General features: G+C 36.9%; 1 protein-coding gene across 6 annotated transcripts in view; it reads right to left on the bottom strand.

Moving 5' to 3' along the window:
- CEP83 (centrosomal protein 83) overlaps positions 1–22,062 on the bottom strand; it is a 110,723-nt gene that overhangs the window by 64,481 nt on the left and 24,180 nt on the right. For 3 of the 6 annotated variants that reach the window (XR_009543369.1, XM_060165315.1, XM_060165312.1), the window contains exons 2-4: positions 1,105–1,284; positions 679–951; positions 95–245 (exon numbers count right to left, since the gene is read on the bottom strand). The exons of 1 other annotated variant lie outside the window; for it this stretch is intronic. Coding sequence is in view for 4 of the 5 variants with exons in the window: in XM_060165315.1 (XP_060021298.1) it covers positions 95–245; positions 679–851 (324 nt within the window). In the remaining variant the exon portion in view is untranslated. Of the gene's footprint in view, positions 1–94; positions 246–678; positions 952–1,104; positions 1,285–8,037; positions 8,120–22,062 lie in introns of those variants that run through there. 2 more of the 6 variants (XM_060165313.1, XM_060165314.1) reach the window with 2 other exon arrangements.

Here is a 22,062-nt window from a genome sequence, read left to right as displayed (position 1 = left end):
AAGAATATAGGGAAAATTTACCAAATTTACCAAAATTTTTTATTTCCACTAAATATCTGACTACTTTTATACTAATTTGAATATATTTTCTTACCTGCAGCTTCATTTCTTCTAAGTCTTTAGTTTTCTCTACTAACTCCCCTCGTAGCTCTTCAAGCAGCAGCTGAAATTTTTCCTGGTGAGTTTGCTTTTCATTTAATAGGCGCTTGAGCTCATTTTGTGACTTTATGTACTCATCCTGCAACCTGATTTTTTAAAAAGAAGAATTTAAGTGTATCCTTTGCTTTCTAATCGCATTATTTTATGTGAAGTCAACCAACACTACAGAGCAAGATCAACATCATATATTTATTAAACTTACAAATATAATTGCTTTACAGTTTCATTTATTATTAACACTGTAATTTCTGAATGCAATTTTACTTTGAAGGGAAAAAAAACATATTTAGCCACCTAGATACATTTAATTTTATATGTCTTGCTACTTTCAAAACAAGACTTTTACAAATTTATAATCCACTTGATTTAAAGAAAATTTACTTGTATTTTAAAAGTTTTAAATGTATATTGTATACTGCAAAATAACAAAATTATACTGTATGTTCCAGAGCAAACATTTAGACAAAATAAAAAATTTTAATCAAGCCTCTCACTTCCAAATTTAAGTAATTTATTTACCTTGTGTGTTCAGCTTTCAGAGTCTGATAATTAGTTTTATGATGTTCACATCGTAACCGTTCATCAATTAACATTTTTTGGAACTCAGATTGAGAACTTGTCAGCCCACTGTCTCCACCAGGAGGAAAAATGGTGGGAAAAGTGTCCATATTGGTAAGTGAGCTGACAACCATGTAAAAGCAAGTCTTGCTTTCTTATTGTCTTAGTTTTCTTTTCAAGAGTATTTTTCACTTTCTTCGTGCTAAGACAGAATCTCGGGAGGCCAAATTATACCTGAAGAGAGAAATACACTTAATTAGTGATCAGTGAACTCCTTCAGTATTATATACTTTTTATCACTTATTATTCTCCTTATCATTTCTATAACAAACCCAATTTTCAGATTTTCAGTTGTTCATAAAATTCAAGAATAAAGTTGAATCATACCTTAAATTTTCTTTACTTCCATGCAGTTTCTGTGCCCATCAAGGTCATATCTTCAAGTATTAGCCTAACTAGATGTAACGACTCTTCCAGTATATGTAGTCCCAGAGTCACAAATCACCAATGTTTCCTGAAGTTACTGAGGTAAACTTCAAGAGTGGATCCTGGTACGAAATCCATACTCTGAAACCAGGGGAAAAGCTATTTGGAACTTGATAAGTGTCTGGGGAGAATCACAGTCTTCACAAAGATGACCTTCAGCATGTAATTATGTCTGTGATTAATGCTACAAAGGATCTTTTATTTGACACAAGGTGACTGCACTCAGGCTGCAGATTCAGAGAATAAATCAGTCAACATATAAATATTGATCATCTATGTATTATGCACTGTGCTAAAAACAGGAAAGTCAATCACCTCAGCTATCCCCAAAAGCACCAATCTAGGATTATGAAAGTAACCAAATGTTTGCTCTATCTAGAAGTAAAATATGACACAGTGTTCTTACTGTAAATAATTAAAAACAAAAAATTTAATCAAAACAATTCTGTCCCTTTTAACTTCATTCATCTTTTTCAAAACTATTATATATATTTTTTCCTAACAGTACCTCCCTTAGTCATGGGTAATTATGAATTACCTTTTCTTACTACAAGAGACCATCTTTAGCCTACACAACCCCACCATTAAATTACTGAGTCTTGCTTGAACTACATCATTTCTGATAAATTAACGTGATGTCTACGTATTACATAAGAAGACTTTCAAACTAAAATTGAGGTTGCTTTGGTTTCCTGCTTTATCTATTTTAACAGAGTGGTAAAAGTCCTTCAAGGACACTTTACTCCTTATTCTTCGGTTAAATGTGCACAAGGATTCAACCTTTGCAAATGCAGAGTGCACTGTTTGTAGTAGCAGCTGCCACAACATTATCCTGTCAAGAATATACATCTGCCATGGAATTAATAAACTGGATCATAAAAGTGGCATGTAATTTTTTTTAATTAATTAATTTATTTATTTTCAGCTGTGTTGGGTCTTCGTTGCTGTGCGCAGGCTTTCTCTAGTTGCAGCAAGCGGGGGCTACTCTTCGTTGCGGTGCATGGGCTTTTCATTGCAGTGTCTTCTCTTGTTGCGGAGCACGGGCTCTAGGCGCGTGGGCTTCAGTAGTTGTGGCATGCGGGCTCAGTAGTTGTGGCTCGCGGGCTCTAGAGCACAGGCTCTGTAGTTGTGGCGCATGGGCTTAGTCGCTCCGCAGCATGTGGGATCTTCCCAGACCAGGGCTCGAACTCATGTCCCCTGCATTGGCAGACGGATTCTTAACCACTGCACCACCAGGGAAGCCCTGGCATGTAATTTTGATTCTGCTCTTTGATGCAAATTAATTTTTAAGAGACAGAAACATACAATAAACATATCTAATACTTTCTAATAATATCACCAAAAGGCATTATGAGGTTTTAGTTTTAATTAGCTAAAAGCTTACAAATCAAAAGTTACCCTTCAGTCCTACTACTAGTAAAAGAAAGATTTCCAAGGTAAAATGAGTATCTTTTTTCCTCTGTATTCCAGTTAACTTGACAGTAAACATTCTCACTGACCCCTACCCTAAAATGAGAGTTAAGTCCTCACAGAAATAAAATTTACAAAGACCTGAAAGTTTCTGGAAAATAAAATTAAAATGATTTATCTCCTTCCCTCTTGGCACTGAAATATTTACTAGACGTACTTTCCAGGACTTCACTAATTTCAGAATATCCCTTTCTCAATCACCACCACCATTACTTCATCTCCAATTCTAGTTTCTATGCAAGCATATGTGTACTGCCCCCTTGTATTTTCCCAAGCCAGGAGGATTTCTCCTGTTCCAAGTTGAGTTGATGTTTGCAATTTCATTACTTTTTAATATGTTAATTTTTTGAATAATAAAGCTAGAATATACCAACACACATCACCAGTAGGTACCACACCCAAATGCATGATATACTTTCCCCTCATACCACAAAAAATACGTTAATTTGCGTGCGTGCGCACGCACACACACACGCACACACACACGCACACACACAACACCTATAGTAAGCTTTCTCCAAAGTTACCTGTATCAAAATGATAAATCTGCTTATCCCCTGGCCCAATCCTAGGAATTTATTCTATGACAATAGCTGGATGACTACCCAAATGTAATTACTATATAAGAATTTTCTTGGTGACTTTTTTTAATTAAAAAAACGAAAAAATCAGAAATAAGCTAAACTTCCATAAATAAAGGTTTATCTATACTATACATTAAAAAGGACAAGTTAGATCTGTCCCCATAGCATGGTGAAGAGTATAAATGACAGATACACACACACATATGTTTACATACACATAAAAAGAGTCAAATAGTGGTACACCAAGCAGCGATGGTAACTTCTGGGGAAATAATAATGGGGGGACTCCCTGACAGGAAAACTTGCACCTTGCACTTTCAACATTTTACTGTTAAATTTTATTTTTAACAACTACAAACTGTTTTCCAGATAATGAACAATTCTATCACCCTGTATTCAAATTATCTTAAACCAAATTCATTACCCTTGCTTTCAATCTACCTTCAACATCCTTACTTTCCAGCTTCTGATATTGATACCAGTATTATGCTACCATTCATCCACACTTACAACCTCAAAGTCTCTGCTTTCTCTCTCAACTTCCCATGTATGAACAACAAATACTCTTTCTTTAAAATGCATTCCATTGTCTCCATTCCTACTTAACCACAAGAAGTCAAGCTTGTATCATCTCGTAACTAGACTATTAGAGCATTTTATTATCCCTGCTTCCAATATTTTCTCTCTCTAGTCTACCCTCCAAACACTGCCAGATTAACAGTCAGAAACTGTTATTTGATTTCTCATTCTCACTCAAAAGCTCCCATATATGAGACAAAATCAGAACACCCAGTCTTGCAAAGCACTACACAATCAGCCCCAATCTACCTTGTGTAATCTCATTTCCTACCATCTGCCAAGAATATTCTACTCCAGCTAGCCCCTGAATAAATATGCACATCACACCTTTGTTCACACAGATTTTTTTTTTTTTTTTTTTTTGCAGTACGTGGGCCTCTCACTGCTGTGGCCTCTCCCATTGTGGAGCACAGGCTCCGGACGCGCAGGCTCAATGGCCATGGCTCATGGGCCCAGCCACTCCGCAGCATGTGGGATCTTCCCGGACCGGGGCACGAACCTGCGTCCCCTGCATCGGCAGGCGGACTCTCAACCACTGCGCCACCAGGGAAGCCCCACACAGATTTTGTCTTAGTTTGTGAACCCTATATTAATGAAAATGGACTCTAGTATGCACGATAATCACTAACTGTTCTCTATTTCTGTGATGACTGAATATAAATAGGCTTAAACACAGTAGTTAGATACTGGAAAGAAATCCTTGACTCAAAGTTATGAGCCCCTGGGTTGCATTTGCCAATAGCCTTTTCCAGAATTTTCTCCTCTAGGAATAGTTAAGAATTACAGAAAACTATCTGCCAATTTGTGTGAAACTAACCAAGGTCAGAATGAATTTTTTATCTGTTTTCAAGTACTCTGCACATATAACATATCCAGTTCTCTAATTCAGTAGTAATCAACTTATCAATAATAATCTTGAAAAATATAGTATGGTAGTCCTCCAAATAGATATCTAGTGTCATAGATAGAAAGGCCTCATAAAATAATTCTTTCTCTGACCTTCAAAAGTGGTCCATCATTCTATATTCAAGGTTACAAAGAAAGAACTTCTATTTTTTTATACTAATTATATAAGGACGTTTTAAATGGAAACGTCCTTAGCTAAAAATGGAAAACCCCAACTCAGTTACCATATAATCTATCTCTTATACCAAGAAATCTGAAGACAGTCTTCTATTACCAGTAATAGAGGATTAAGTAATTTGGATCAAGCCTCCCGCTAAGGACAGCAAGAAAAGCTGGATACATACTTTTTTAAAATCAGCTTGAAGACACTGGAAAACAAAAGAATAAATATTTACTGAGATGGGATCGGGGGAAGATACGGATGCAGAAAGATGAGACTGGCACTTGGAACCACCATTCCCCTAGAGGTATCTGCCAATTCCAGAGAGGTAGCTGGGAGACTGAATGCCCTGGGACAGTCTTTAAATTCAACGAAAGATATATTAAGTCAGCAAGGAGTGGAGAAGCCCTGGTGAACACCCTTCATTTCGGATAGAGACTTCAAAGGCTGCCTCTTAGGAATAAGGGTAATTCAGAAGAAAGATATTAGACTAGACCTCAAATTGCTCTAAAAAATAAATATGTGACAAATACACACATGTAAAAGTTCATGGGAAGATAAGGTAACATGAATGAAAGCCACAGAAACAACAGACGACAAGCAGACACACAGGGTCTCACTATTAAAGAGTCATCAGACAATGGATCTAAAAGAATTTTTTAAATTCTAATTGTGTACAAAACAATAGAAAAGAAGGTTGAGAAATTTGGGAAAGGATTAGAAACCATAAAAAGAAACCAATGGAAACTCTAAACTTGAAAAATGTGATAACCAAAATTAAGAGCTCAACTGAGTGGGTAAACCAGCCCAGATTAGACATAGTTTAGGAAGTAATTGGAAGACAGCTTAAAAGAATATGTTCAAGAAAAAGTAGAAAGATAAACAAGGATGGAAAATATAGAAAAGAAGGAAAGAAATAGAGAATAAAGTTAAACGTCACTTTAACAGACATGAAATTGGAGTCCCAGAAAGAAAGGAGAGAACAGAGCAGAAGCAATACCTCAAAAAAAAAACAAACAAACCAGTTTGACATCATCCCCAAACTGAGGAAAGGTATCAATTCTCAGATATAAAAAGTCCTACAGGGACTTCCCTGGTGGTCCAGTGGCTAAGACTCCACACTCCCAATGCAGAGGGTCCAGTTTCAATCCCTAGTCAGGGAACTAGATCCTACATGCCACAACTAAGAGTTCACATGCCGCAACTAAAGATCCCGCATGCCGCAACTAAAAAGATTAATACTGTGTATGTTGCAACTAAAGATCCCACGTGCCTTAACTAAGACCCGACACTGCCAAATGAATAAATACCAAAAAAGAAAGTCCTACAATCCCCAAGCACATAAATAAAAAGAAATCCACACCTACGCACATCACATTAAGACAGCTAAAAACAAAAATAAAGGGAAGATCTTAAAATCAGGCAGAAAGAGACAAGGTGCCTGTAAATAAGAGCAACAAAAAGACAGAAGTGACTTCAACAGTGAAGGCCAGAAGACAATGTACAGTGCTGAAAGAAAACAACTGCCAAACTAACATTCGATAAATACAGCAATACTACAACTTTGAAGAATGATGGTAAAACAAAGACATTTTCAGAGAAACAAAATAAATTCATCCCTAAAGATGTACACTAAAGAAACAGTCAAGGACTTTTCATACACAATGAAAATTCTTAGATGTGAACTTGACAATGCAGAAAGGAAGATTAAAGGAAACCATAAATATATGCATAATTTGAATTGAATATTAATTGCATAAAATATTGATAATAGCTTGTGGGATTTTAACATATACTGACTTAAAATACATGATATAAATGGTATGTAAGACAATAAAAGCAGAATTACAAGTGCAAAAGAGTCCTTGCACTGTATGGGAGAAGAGTGAAAGTATGAATTAACATTCTATTTTGATAAGTCAACAATACATATTGTAAAGGAAATGGGTTGGCAAACTACACTCCATGGGCCAAAGTTGGCCTTGTAGCCCTTTTTGTATGGCCCCAAGCTAAAAATGTCACCTCCTTTTTTAAGAGTTAAAATAAAAAGAATGAAAATAGATGTAAAAATCCTCAACAAAATATTAGCAAATCAAATACAGCATGTTTAAAAAGAAGTATACACCATGACCAAGGAGGATTTATTCCAGGCATGCAAGGTTGGTTCAATATTCAAAAAAATCAATTACTATAATCCATTACATCAACAGGCTAACGCAGAAAAATCACATGATCATATCAATAGATGCAGAAAAAGCATCTGACTTTTTGCATCTGACAATCCAACACCTATTCATGATAAAAACTCTCAACAAATAAGGGACAGAGAGATACTTCCTCAATTCGATAAAGAACATCTACAAAAAATCTACAGCTAACAGCATACTTAATGGTGAGAAAAATAGCATTCCCAGTAAGAACAAGAACAAGCAAGGCTGTCCCTTCTCACCACTCCTTTTCAAAACTGTAGTGGATGGCACTCAGCTAACACAGTAAGAAAAGTAAAAGGGATACAGGAAGAAAAGGAAGAAATAAAACTATCTTTGTTTGCAGATCACATGATTGTCCTCAAAGAAGAGCCAAAAGAGTCAATTAAAAAAGCAATTGCCCTGGGGTGTTCCATGGTGGCACAGTGGTTAAGAATCCGCCTGCCAATGCAGGGGACACGGATTCGAGCCCTGGTCCAGGAAGATCCCACGTGCTGCGGAGCAACTAAGCCCATGTGCCACAACTACTGAGCCTGCGCTCTAGAGCCCTCATGCCAGAACTACTGAAGCCCACACGCCTAGAGGCTGTGCTCTGCAACAAGAGAAGCCACCGCAATGAGAAGCCCGCACACCGCAACAAAGAGTAGCCTCCGCTCACTGCAACTAGAGAAAGCCCAGGCGCAGCAACGAAGACCCAAAGCAGGCAAAAATAAATAAATTAAATAAATTAATTTTTTTAAAAAAGGCAATTCCCCAAACTAATAAGCAATTACAGCACAATTTCAGGATAGAAGATTAATATACAAAAGTCACTTTCTTCCAACAGCAATAAACAAATGGAATTTGAAACTTAAAACAATACCATACACATTAAACCCCCCCCAAAATGAAACAGGTATAAATCTAAAAAGATATGTATAAGACTTACGTGAGGAAAATGATAAAACTTTGATGAAAGAAGTCAAAGAATAAACAATAAATTATTTTAAACATCTTTACTGGAATATAACTACTTTACGTTGCTGTGTTAGTATCTGCTGTGTAACAAGTGAATCAGCTATATGTGTACATATATCCCCACATCCCCTCCCTCTTGCGTCTCCCTCGAACTCTCCCTATCCCACCCCTCTAGGTGGTCACAAAGCACCGAGCTGATCTCCCTGTGCTATGCAGCTGCTTCCCACTAGCTATCTATTTTACATTTGGTAGTGTATATATGTCCATGCCACTCTCTCACTTCGTCCCAGTTTACCCTTCCCCCACCCCGTGTCCTAAAATCCATTCTCTATGTCTACATCTTCACTCCTTTCCTGCCCCTAGGTTCTTCTGAACCACTTTTTTTTTTAGATTCCATATATATGTGTTACCATACTGTATTTGTTTTTCTCTTTCTGACTTACTTCACTCTGTATGACAGACTCTAGGTCCATCCACCTCACTACAAATAACTCAATTTCGTTTCTTTTTATGGCTGAGTAATATTCCATTGTATATATGTGCCACATCTCCTTTATCCATTCATCTGTCGATGGACACCATGTCCTGGCTACTGTAAACACAGCTTCAATGAACACTGCGGCACATGACTCATTTTGAATTATGGTTTTCAAAGGGTATATGCGCAGTAGTGGGATTGCTGGCTCGTACGGTACTTCTATTTTTAGTTTTTTGAGGAACCTCCGTACTGTTCTCAATAGTGGCTGCATCAACTTATATTCCCACCAAGAGTGCAAGAGGGTTCCCTTTTCTCCACACCCTCTCCAGCATTTATCGTTTGTAGATTTTTTGATGATGGCCATTCTGACTGGTATGTGGTGATACCTCAATGTAGTTTTGATTTGCATTTTGCTAATGATTAGTGATGCTGAGCAACCTTTCATGTGTTTGTTGGCAATCTGTATATCTTCTTTAGAGAAATGTCTATTTAGGTTTTCTGCCCATTTTTGGATTGGGTTGTTTGTTGTATTGATATTGAGCTGCATGAGCTGCTTGTATATTTTGGAGATTAATCCTTTGCCTGTTGATTCATTTGCAAATATTTTCTCCCATTCGGAGGGTTGTCTTTTTGTCTTGTTTATGGTTTCCTTTGCTGTGCAAAAGCGTTTAAGTTTCATTAGGTCCCATTTGTTTATTTTTGTTTTAATTTCCATTTCTCTAGGACGTGGGTCAAAAAAATCTTCCTGTGATTTATGTCAGAGTGCTCTATGTTTTCCTCTAAGAGTTTTATACTGTCTGGCCTTATATTTAGGTCTCCAATCCATTTTGAGTTTTTTTGTGTGTATGGTGTTAGGGAGTGTTCTAATTTCATTCTTTTACATGTAGTTGTCCAGTTTTCCCAGCACCAATTATTGAAGAGGCTGTCTTTTCTCCATTGTATATTCTTGCCTCCTTTGACACAGATTAGTTGACCATAGGTGTGTGGGTTTATCTCTGGGCTTTCTATTCTGTTCCATTGATCTATGTTTCTGTTTTTGTGCCAGTACCATACTGTCTTGGTTACTGTAGCTTTGTAGTGTAGTATGAAGTCAGGGAGCCTGATTCCTCCAGCTCCATTTTTCTTTCTCAAGATTGCTTTGGCTATTCGGGGTCTTCTGTGTTTCCATACAAATTGTAAAACTTTTGGTTCTACTTCTCTGAAAAATGCCATTGGTAGGTTGATAGGGATTGCACTGAATCTGTAGATTGCTTTGGGTAATATAGTCATTTTCACAATACTGATTCTTCCGATCCAAGAACATGGTATATCTCACCATCTGTTTGTATCAACTTTAATTTCTTTCATCAGTGTCTTATAGTTTTCTGAATACAGGTCTTTTGTCTCCTTAGGTAGGTTTATTCCTAGGTATTTTATTCTTTTTGTTACAATGGTAAATGGGAGTGTTTCCTTAATTTCTCTTTCAGATTTTTCATCATTAGTGTATAGGAATGCAAGGGATTTCTGTGCATTAATTTTGTATCCTGCAACTTTATCAAATTCATTGATTAGCTCTAGTAGTTTTCTGGTAGCATCTGGTAGGATTCTCTGTGTATAATATCATGTCATCTGAAACAATGACAGTTTTACTTCTTTTCCGATTTGGATTCCATTTATTTGTTTTCTGTCTGTGACTGCTGTGGCTAAAACTTCCAAAACTATGTTGAATAATGGTGGTGAGAGTGGGCAACCTTGTCTTGTTCCTGATCTTAGTGGAAATGATTTCAGTTTTTCACCATTGAGAATGTTGGCTGTGGGTTTGTCATATATGGCCTTTATTATGTTGAAGTAAGTTCCCTCATGCCTACTTTCTGGTGGGTTTTTATCATAAATCAGTGTTGAATTTTGTCGAAAGATTATTCTGCATCTATGGAGATGATCATATGGTTTTATCCTTCAATTTGTTAATATGGTGTATCACATTTATTGATTTGCATATATTGAAGAATCCTTGCATTCCTGGGATAAACCCAACTTGATTGTGGTGTGTGATCCTTTTACTGTGCTGCTGGATTCTGTTTGCTAGTATTTTGTTGAGGAGCTTTGAATTTATATTAATCAGTGATATCGGCCAGTAGTCTTCTTTTTTTGTGACATCTTTGCCTAGTTTTGGTATCAGGGTGATGGCAGCCTCACAGAATGAGTTTGGGAGTGTTTCTCCCTCTACCACATTTTGGAAGAGTTTGAGAAGGATAGGTGTTAGCTCTTCTCTAAACGTTTGATAGAATTCGCCTGTGAAGCCATCTGGTCCTGGGCTTCTGTTTGTTGGAAGACTTTTCATCAGAGTTTCAATTTCAGTGCTTGGGAATGGTCTGTTTATATTTCCTATTTCTTCCTGGTTCAGTCTCAGAAGGCTGTGTTTTTCTAAGAATTTGTCCATTTCTTCCAGGTTGTCCATTTTATTGGCATATAGTTGCCTATAGTAGTCTCTCATGATCCTTTATATTTCTGCAGTGTCAGGTGTTACTTCTCCTTTTTCATTTCTAATTCTGTTGATTTGAGTCTTCTCCTTTTCTTGATGAATCTGGCTAATGGTTTATCAATTTTGTTTATCTTCTCAAAGAACTAGCTTTTAGTTTTATTGATCTTTGCTATCGTTTCCTTCATTTCTTTTTCATTTATTTCTGATCTGATCTTTAAGATGATTTCTTTCCTTCTGCAAACTTTGGGGCTTTTTTTGTTCTTCTTTCTCTAATTGCTTTAGGTATAAGGTTAGGTTGTTTGAGATTTTTCTTGTTTCTTGAGGTAGGATTGTATTGCTATAAACTTCCCTCTTAGAACTGCTTTTGCTGCCTTCCATAGGTTTTGGGCCATCGTGTTTTCATTGTCATTTGCTTCCAGGTATTTTCTGATTTCCTCTTTGATTTCTTCAGTGATCTCTTGGTTATTTAGTAATGTATTGTTTAGCTTCCGTGTGTTTGTATTTTTTACAGTTTTTTTTCCCTGTAATTGACATCTTGTCTCACGGCACTGTGGTGGGAAAAGATACTTGATACAATTTCAATTTTCTTAAATTTACCAAGGCTTGATTTGTGACCCAAGATATGATCTATCCTGGAGGATGTTCCATGAGTGCTTGAGAAGAACGTGTATTCTGTTGTTTTTACATGGAATGTCCTATAAATATCAGTTAAGTATATCTTGTTCAATGTCTCATTTAAAGCTTGTATTTCCTTATTTATTTTCATTTTGATTGATCTGTCCATTGGTGAAAGTGGAGTATTAAAGTCCTATACTATGACTGTGTTACTGTCAATTTCTCCTTTTATAGCTGTTAGCATTTGCCTTATGCATTGAGGTGCTCCTATGTTGAATGCATATTTACAATTGTTACATCTTCTTCTTGGACTGATCCCTTGATCATTATGTAATGTCCTTGTCTCTTGTAATAGTCTTCATTTTAAAGTCCATTTTGTCTGATATGAGAATTGCTACTCCAGCTTTCTTCTGATTTCCATTTGCATGGAATATCTTTTTCCATCCCCTAACTTTTAGTCTATATGTGTCCCTAGGTCTGAAGTGGATCTCTTGTAGACAGCATATATACGGGTCTAGTTTCTGTATCCATTCAGCCAGTCTATGTCTTTTGGTGAGAGCACTTAATCCGTTTACATTTAAGGTAATTATCCATAGGTATGTTCCTATTACCATTTTAATTGTTTTGTTATTGTAGGTCTTTTCCTTCTCTTGTGTTTCCTGCCTAGAGAAGTTCCTTTAGCATTTGTTGTAAAGCTGGTTTGGTGGTGGTGAATTCTCTTAGCTTTTGCTTGTCTGTTAAGGTTTTAATTTCTCCATCGAATCTGAATGAGATCCTTGCTGGGTGGAGTAATCTTGGTTGTAGGTTTTTCCCTTTCATCACTTTTCATATGTCCTGCCACTCCCTTCTGGCTTGCAGAGCTTCTGCTGCAAGATCAGCTGTTAACCTTATGGGGATTCCCTTGCATGTTATTTGTTGCTTTTCCCTTGCTGCTTTTAATATTTGTTCTTTGTATTTAAGTTTTGATAGTTTGATTAATATGTGTCTTGGTGTGTTTCTCCTTGGATTTTTCCTGTATGGGACTCTCTGTGCTTCCTGGACTTGATTGACTATTTTCTTTCCCACATTAGGGAAGTTTTCAAGTATAATCTCTTCAAATATTTTCTCAGTCCCTTTCTTTTTCTCTTCTTCTTCTGGGACCCCTATAATTCGAATGTTGGTGCATTTAATGTTGTCCCAGAGGTCTCTGAGACTGTCCTCAGTTCTTTTCATTCTTTTTTCTTTATTCTGCTCTGCAGTAATCATTTCCACCATTTTATCTTCCAGATCACTTATCCGTTCTCCTGCGCCTCAGTTATTCTGCTATTGATTCCTCTTGGAGAATTTTTAATTTCATTTATTGTGTTGTTCATCATTGTTTGTTTGCTCTTTAGTTCTTCCAGGTCCTTGTTAAACGTTTCTTGTATTTTCTCCATTCTATTTCCAAGATTTTGGATCATCTTTACTATCATTACTTTGAATTCTTTTTCAGGTAGGCTGCCTATTTCCTCTTTATTTGTTTGGTCTGGTGGGTTTTTACCTTGCTCCTTCATCTGCTGGGTTTTTGTCTGTCTTCTCATTTTGCTTAACTTACTGTGTTTGGGGTCTCCTTTTTGCAGGCTGCAGGTTCGTAGTTCCCACTGCTTTTGGTGTGTGCCCCCAGTGGGTAAGGTTGGTTCAGTGGGTTGTGTAGGCTTCCTGGTGGAGGGGACTGGTGCCTGTGTGTTCTGGTGGATGAGGCTGGATCTTGTCTTTCTGGTGGGCAGGAACGATTTTAGGCAGGCTCTCTGCTAATGGGTGGGGTTGTGTTCCTGTCTTGCTAGTTGTTTGGCATGGGGTGTCCAGCACTGGAGCTTTCTGGTCATTGAGTGGAGCTGGGTCTTAGCATTGAGACAGGGATCTCTGGGAGAGCTCTCACCGACTGATGGTACGTGGGGCCGGGAGGTCTCTGGTGGTCCAATGTCCTGAACCTGGCTCTCCCACCTCCGAGGCTCAGGCCTGACACCCAGCCACAGCACCAAGACCCTGTCAGCCGCACGGCTCATATAAGTGGAATCATACGGTATTTGTCGTTTTGTTACTGGCTTATTCCATTTAGCACAATGTCCTCAAGGTTCATCCATGTTGTAGCATATGTCAGAATTGCCTTCCTCAGGAGTCTCCTCAACAGTCCACTTGGCCAGCGTGTTCCTCTCCCCAGCCTCACGGAAGTAACCTTTGTTCTCTCCGTTCCTTTCACTCTTTGGCCTTACCGTAACAGAGACTTTTCACACCTTAACTATTTTTTTTTTTGCTCTGGGTATCCCTCACAGCACGTGCTCTTTGCCAGTGGTTACCAATTTCCTTTACAGTTCCTGTGCTAGGCTCTGAGGAGCCTCCTCCCTCCCACCTCGGGGCAAAGGGCAGGCAACAATAAAATGTTTATATTCATGGATAGGAAGACTAAATATGGCCAAGATGTCAGTTCTTCCCAACTTGATAGATGAATTCTATACCATCCCAACAAGTTATCATGTGGATATCAAGAAACTGATTCTAATATTTATATGGAAAGGCAAAAGATCCAGAATAGCCAACATAATATTAAAGAAGAACAAAGTTAGAGAACTGACACTACCCAACTTCAAGACTTACTATATAAGCAACAATAATCAAGACAATATATCAGCCAAAGAATAGGCACATGGATCAATGGAAAAGAACAGAGAGTCCAGAAACAGACTAAATTATAGTCAACTGATCTTTGACAAACGAGCACATGCAAAAATAACACACATAAGTAAAACGTGGATCTAGGCACAGACTTTACACCTTTCACATAATTAGCTCAAATGGACTACACACCTCAATGTAAAATGCAAAACTATCAAATTCTGAGAACATAGGAGAAAATCTACATGACCTTAAGTATAGCAATGACTTTTTAGATACAACGCCATAGGCAAGATTCATGAAAAAATATTGACAAGTTAGACTTCATTAAAATTAAAAATTTCTGCTCTACAAAAGACACTGTCAAGAGAATAAAAAGAGAAGCCACAGACTGGGAGAAAATATTTGCAAAAGATGTATCTGATAAAGGACTGTTATCCAAAATATACAAAGAACTCAAACTCAACAATAAGAAAACAACTGGATTAAAAAATGAGCCAAACATCTCACCAAAGAAAATATACAAAGGCAAATAAGCACATGAAAAGATACTGCACATCACATGTCATCAGTGAATTGCAAATTAAAGCAACAATGAGATACCAACACGCACCTATTAGAATGAACTAAACCCAAACACTGACAACGCCAAATGCTAGTGAGGATGTGGAGCAACAGAAGCCCTAATTCATTATTCTTACCATACAATCCAGCAACTGCACTCCTTGGTATTTACCCAAATGAGTTGAAAACTTACAGCCAACAAAAACTGGCACACAGATGTTTATAGCAGCTTTATTCATAATTACCAAACCTTGCAAGCAACCAAGGTGTCCTTCAGTAAGTGAATGGATAACTGTGGTATATCTAGACAATGGAATATTATCCAGCCTTAAAAAGAAATGAGCCATGAAAAGATACGGAGGAATCTTAAATGCATGTTACTAAGTGAAAGAAGCCCATCTAAAAAAGGATACATATTGTAGGATTCCCATATATTCTGGAAATGACCAAACTATGGAGACATTAAAAAGATCACTGGTTGCCAAGGGTTAGGGGAAAAAAAGGGATGAACAGGCAGAGCAGAAAGGATTTTTAAAGCAGTGAAACTATTCTGTATGATACTATAATTATAGAATACATGCCAATATACATTTGTTAAAACCCACAGAATGTACAACACCAAGAGTGAACCGTAATGTAAACTGTGGACTATGGGTAATAATGACATGTCAATGTACCACTCGGCTGTGGGATGTTAACAGTGCAGGAGGCTGTGCATGCAGGGGCAAGTAGTGGGTACACTGGAGCCCTCTGTACTTTCTGTTTGATTCTGATGTAAATCTAAAACAGCTCTATAAAAGGAATGAAGGAAGGGAGGAAGGGAGAAAAGAATACATAACAGAAACCATGCATGGCCTGAAGAGCCTAAAATATTTGCTATGTGACTCTTCATAATAAAAGCCTGCGAACCTTTCTCTAGGATAACCATTAACGCATGCTAAAAGGGTGGAAAAATTAAAATTACTCAAATACTCTAAAAAAGGGTTTCTCAACATAGAAGTTTGGAAGGAAAAACATAACTCAACTATATGACTTTTTTATAAGACAACTGTAAAACATAAGGGCACAGAAAGGTTGAGATAAAGAGAAGATAATACAAACATCAATCAAAAGAGATGGTGGAACTATATTAATGTCAAATAAAGTTGATTTTAAGGCAAAATATACTACTAAAGATGAAGGAGACATTAATAATGATAAAAGGTTAAGTACACCAAAAAGATGTGACAATTTTAATTTATATACAGTAAATGAAGAGGTCAGAACTACAAGGAAAAAGAGACAAATTCACACTCTTAGGGGGAGAATTTAACCACTATTCTTGGTAACCAATAGAACAAGCAGAAAAAAATAATCAGTAAGAATACAGACAATTTAAACAACACAATTAATCAACCTGACCTACTGACATATATAGAAAACTGTATCCCATAACTATAGAATACACATTCCTTGTAAGCATACACATAACATTCAGAAATGACCACATGCTGGGTCTTAAAAATATCTCACATTTTTTAAAAAAGCAAACTTATACAGAATATGTTTTCTGACTACAGTGCAATTAAACTAGAACTCAATACCACAAGATAACTGGAAAATTATATATGCTTAGAAATAATACATTTCTAAATAACTTATAAACCAAAGAAAAGGTCACAATAAAAATTAGAAAATATCTAGAACTAAAGAAAACAGATTAAAACTTGAGGGATAAAGACATCTGCTTCCAGGAAGATGGAGCAGGTGTACATTACCCTAATCCCACTAATACAACTAAAAGTCCCAAATAGTATATATATATGACATACATAACATGACTCTGAAAAACGGAGACTAGAAGGCAGACCAGCCAAGGACCCCGGACATAAGAACCAACACAATGGCGTGCTCCCTGGGTTTTCTTTTTCCCTCACTTATGCCCAACTTGGAACTGAAGAAGCTGGCAGTGGGTTCACATACACCACCCCCCAAAAAAAAACCCTGTTTCTCTAGCCAAAGTAATAAGAAAGGGGAAGCCCAGCAAGACAAAAAAATTTTAGACAGTATCAACTTACTACAGGCAAATACAACCAAAAAAGTTGTGGTTCCACCCCCATCCACGCAAGCAAAGGCCAAGTGGAGAGGCCAGGTTGTAATGAGTTACCCCAATACCCTACCTGGATAATCTACAAGCAGTAGGAAGTTGGGACTTTCATCTCTGCTGAGAAGTAATAAAGCCCCATGCTCCTGCAATGTTAGTGGAGACCACATGGGTCACCTGAACTTTCACCCCACCAACAGTAATAAGGATTAGCACATTCCTCAATCTGCTGAACTGTCAGAGAAGGTCTAGTGGAGAGTAAGGGCTGGCACTACCACTCAGTAATAACAAGGCTACCCTTTCTACGGTGTCAGTAGAGACCACATGGGAAGCAAGAAGTCCTCGCCACCCAACAACAAAATGATGATCTTCCATAACTCAGGTGTCAACAGAAGCCAAATGGGAAAACTAGACTTTTACCCTCATCTGGCAATAATGAGGTAGCATTTCCCCCCTTTTCTCCCACCAGAGAGGTGTCACGAAAAGCCAGCTAAAACAGGTTTAAATAAGATCCAAAGTCTCATAACATAAAACCCCAAAGGTCCAGGTTTCAATAGAAAATCACTGGTCATACCAAGAATGAGGAAGATCTCAAATTAAATGCAAAAAGACAACTGCTAGATGCCAACACTGAGAAGACAGAGATGTTAAAGTTATCTGACAAAGATTTTAAAGAAGTCATGATTAAAATGCTTCAGTGAGCAATTACAAACAAGCTTGAAATACATGAAAAAAGAAAAAGTCACAGCAAACAGATACAAGTCTCAGCAAAGAATTGAAGATATAAAGAAGAACCAATGGAAATCTTAGAAATCAAAAATACAATGACCAAAATAAAAATCTAAGTATGAGCTCAACAGTAGAAATAAAGATAGACGAAGAGGAAAGAATGAACTAGTAGAATAGAAATTACTCAGCTTAAACAACAGATAGAAAATAGACAAAAATAACAATGCTCAGGGACCTGTAGCAATAAAATAAAACGTCTACCATTCGTGTCATCAAAGTCTGATTCCATTTATATGGAATATCCAAAATAGGTAAATGCATAGAGACAAAGCAGATTGGTGGCTGCCAGGGGCTGGGGGGAGGGAATAGGGTAATGGGTACAGAGTTTTCTTTGATGTGATAAAATGTTTTGGAACTAGATAGAGGTGGTAGTTGTACAACGTCGTGATTGTACTAAACGCCACTGAATTGCACACTGTAGAACGGTTAATTTTGTTTTACGAATTTCACCTCAATTAAAAAAAACTTCAGCACACTAGGAACTAAAAGGCACATCAATTTGATAAAAGGTGTGTTCAAAAAGAATACAGCAAACACCATGACTGATTTCAAAATCTTCAATGCCTGACTTTGAGAATGCAATCAAGACAAGGATGTCCAATATCACCAATTTTATTCAGCTTTGTACTGAAGATCTGGAAAAAGACAAAGGTATAAAAGGTTAAAAGAAAACTGGAAAAGGAAAAATAAAACTTTATCTACAGATGTTCTGATGGTGTATACAGAAAATCCAAAAGAATTTACAGAGAAATCATTAGAAAAAGCAAGTTAGTAAGGTTGCTAAGTAGATCAACATACAAAAATTAATTGCATTCTACATACCACCAACAAAATATTTTAAAGACATTCTTTGTTTATGGGTCCTCTGGGTATTCTCTTTTGTGAAATGTTTATTTGAATCTTTTGCCCAATTTTTTCTACTTTTTATGTACTAATGTGTAGGAATTCTTTATAAAATTAAAATCACAATGAGAAAACCAAAAAGGTTGATGGTAACAAGGTCAGAGAGAATGGGAAGCATGATAGCATATCCACTTTGGGAAAAAAGCAAGCATTATCTAAAGTTAAAGAAATGCATATATATTATGACTCAGCAATTCCTCTACTTGATATATAACTAACTGATATGTGAGTACAAGTACACCAAGAGATTTCTGTCGGAATAATACTGTTCACAGCAGTATTATTCCTAACTGAAACCTAGAAACAAATTTCCATAAACAGCTGAAGAACCAAACTATGGTATAAAGGAACTAGTACTATATGGCAATGTAAAGCTACAGATGGACTCTATATAGGTGGATATCACAAATACACTATGCAAAAGAAAGACACACACAAAAAAGTACTCAATTATTCCAAACAACTAAAGTTCATAAAAAATAAAAAACAGACAAAACGACAGTATTTGGAGAATACATGCCTGGGTATGTTTAGGTTGTGATTAACACAGAAAGTCAGGATAATGTTACCTGAGGAAGGCTGGTAGTGTTCTACTTCTTGATCTTTGTTGAGGTTACACTGTGGTTTGCTTTGTAAATCCCTCAGATGGACATTTTTCTGTTTTTTTACATGTATATTATAATCAACTTTTTAAAGAGGTCAAAATTTTCCATTTTAAAATTCAAAATTCTAAATTTTCATTCAAAAATTAGTATTATCAAGGACCCTGGTCTTTCCCATTCTTCTGCCAACATCCTGCTGTCTTAATTCTCCTCTCAGTTGTGAGGGTACCACAGTTTCAGATATCACATGGATACACAACATGTAAAAGGACCATTTCTTCCACCAATTCTGTTTATTTAGTCTTTTTGTTTCTAAAGTAAAATGTACATATAATGAAATGCATAAATTTTAAGTATACAATTCCATGAGCTCACAAAGGAAGAACCTAAGACTATTCCATTGTTTAAATATAACACATTTTGTTCTCTTACTGATGGGCATTTGGATTGTTTCTGGTTATTATGAATAAAGCTGCTTGTACAAGACTTTTTGTAGACACGTTTTCAGTTGGTGACAAGTGTAAATATATGAGTGGAACTGCTAGATCATGGAGTATATGTTTATAACAAACTGACAAATCTTTTTCCAAGCAGTTGTACCGTTTTCCATTTCAATCAACATGAGTCGTTTCCTCCACATTTTTGCCAACATTTGGTGCTGTCAGTTGTTAAAAGACAAACTGAGGCACATTAAAATTTTCAAGAGTTTATTTGAGCATACATCCATTCCAATTGGGCAGCACCTAACCGAAAGCAGTAGGAGCATACCACCAATAGGAGCTAGTGCAGAGGGTTTTACAGAGATGCGGAACCAAAGCAAGGAAAGCATTTGGTTGGCTACAGGTTGAGGAGTTTTCTTATTTGGAAAACCCTAGTTGGCTTTAATTGGTTGTTCTTAAATTTCACTTTCTGGGATTCAAGTGCATTGATTCTGGCTTAGGTTTTGGTTTGCTTACATAGGCTACCAAGGCATTACAGCCACCACAGTCTAATGGCCTCTTTAATTACTTTAACATGGTCTTTTTTTTTTTTTTTAACATGGTCTTTTTAATTTTAGCTATTCTAGGGGATGTATCTCATTGCGGTTTTAATTTGCACTTCCCTGAGGCATCTTTTTTACCTATTTAATGGCCATTCACAGATCTTCTCAATGAAAAGATCTTTGCTTTAAGAAGGATCACAACAAAGACTGTCTACCTTGCAACTTACTAGAAACAAAACAAATTTTAAATTCATCTCCGTGCCCTGACTTACAGGTGGCTTCGTGAGCACAAACTGCTGTTTTCTACCTCCATGTCTTAGCAAATACTAATTTCCTTGCCCTGAAGGTCTTTTCTATCCCCTCTGCACTCTGATCTAGTGAATTCCCAGTCAGCCTTCAAAACCTTGCTCAGGAATGCATTACTTCCTCCATGAAGTACTCCTGACTCTCCCAAACTTATTATGTAATTATTCTATCTTCTATCTTGTAATTTTTTAATATATGTAACACAGGCAATGTAACTTCGCCCAAGGGAAGAAAACCTGTCTTACTCATATTTATAACCCCCACACCTAAAACAAACACAGGTACATACTGGCTCAAAAATATTAAATGAATGTGTTCACCATTCTATGCTACTTTAGCCTCAATTCACTTCTCTCATCCATATTCAGTAACTGAGGCTTCTGTGTTGGGCTGAATGCTGGCCCAAAAAGCTATGTCACTTCTTAACCTCTGTAACTTATGATAATGATATTATATGGCAAAAAATGTGATTAAATTAAGGATCTTAAAAGGAGGAGCTTATCCTTAATTATATGGGTGGGCCCTAAATACAATGACAGGTATCCTTATAAGAGAAAGACTAAAGGAGGAGGCAATATGACCAAGAAGGCAGAGATCAGAGAAATGCAGCCACAAACCAAGGAATGCCTTAAACCACAAGCTGGAAGAAGCAAGGAAAGGATTCTCCCCTAGAGCCTTTACAGGGAGTGTGGCCCTTGATTTCAGACTTCTGGACTCCAAACTGTAAGAGAATGAACTGTTGCTGTTTTAAACCACCTAGTATGTGGTAATCTGTTACAGTAGCCACAACTAACCAATACCCTGGCTCTCTCTTCAGTCTACTTTTTCATAATGAATTTTAGCCAGTCTGAAAATTTCCATCAGTTTTAAATTCTTACCACAGTCAGACTTTTCGGATTTTAGCCAGTCAATAGACAGGTGTCAATTACTCACAGAACATCTAAATATGTATTAGGCATTTGAACTACATAATAAAACAAACAATTCCTATTGTGTGGAGTCTATCAAATAAAGAAACTCATAATGCAAATGTTTTAAAGTACACAATTCAAACAATAATGAAAGGTAAAGCAGATTATTTTGATCAGCCTGTTAATCAGTAAGCACTTATGAGATGGACTAGTCTCTGGGAAAGGCAATTTTTAAGACTCAGCATAACCCTTCTCCAAATACATCTTCCTATCTTTGCAACTATTACTATCACATAACCACACCCACATGTCCTTCCTCCCGTATCTTTAGACCAGTCCCAGCTCCACAGACCCACACATGACATTTTCTTTTGCACAGGAGCTGTATTTCTTAAGCAGTGGTACAATGTCTGCCCAAGAGGATGGTAATTCAAAATATTCTAAAAGCACAGCTGCTGATGCTCATGGAAAGCTTCCAAAACACATTCCATTAAAAAGCACATGCTACGCCTTTGAACATTTCAAAACAATGCTCTAAATACTACATGCCCCCAAAGTGAATGTTGTTTTTTAAAAACAACATTAAAAGTCTAGAGAGAACCTACATCCAGCATTACTTCACTTATAAACAGAACATTAAAAATGAGTTTCCTTAATATCCAGAGAGAATC

The sequence above is a fragment of the Lagenorhynchus albirostris genome, chromosome 11 (assembly GCF_949774975.1).
Source record: "Lagenorhynchus albirostris chromosome 11, mLagAlb1.1, whole genome shotgun sequence".
NCBI classification, from domain to species: Eukaryota; Metazoa; Chordata; class Mammalia; order Artiodactyla; family Delphinidae; genus Lagenorhynchus; species Lagenorhynchus albirostris.
This window is presented reverse-complemented; position numbering and strand designations above follow the sequence as displayed.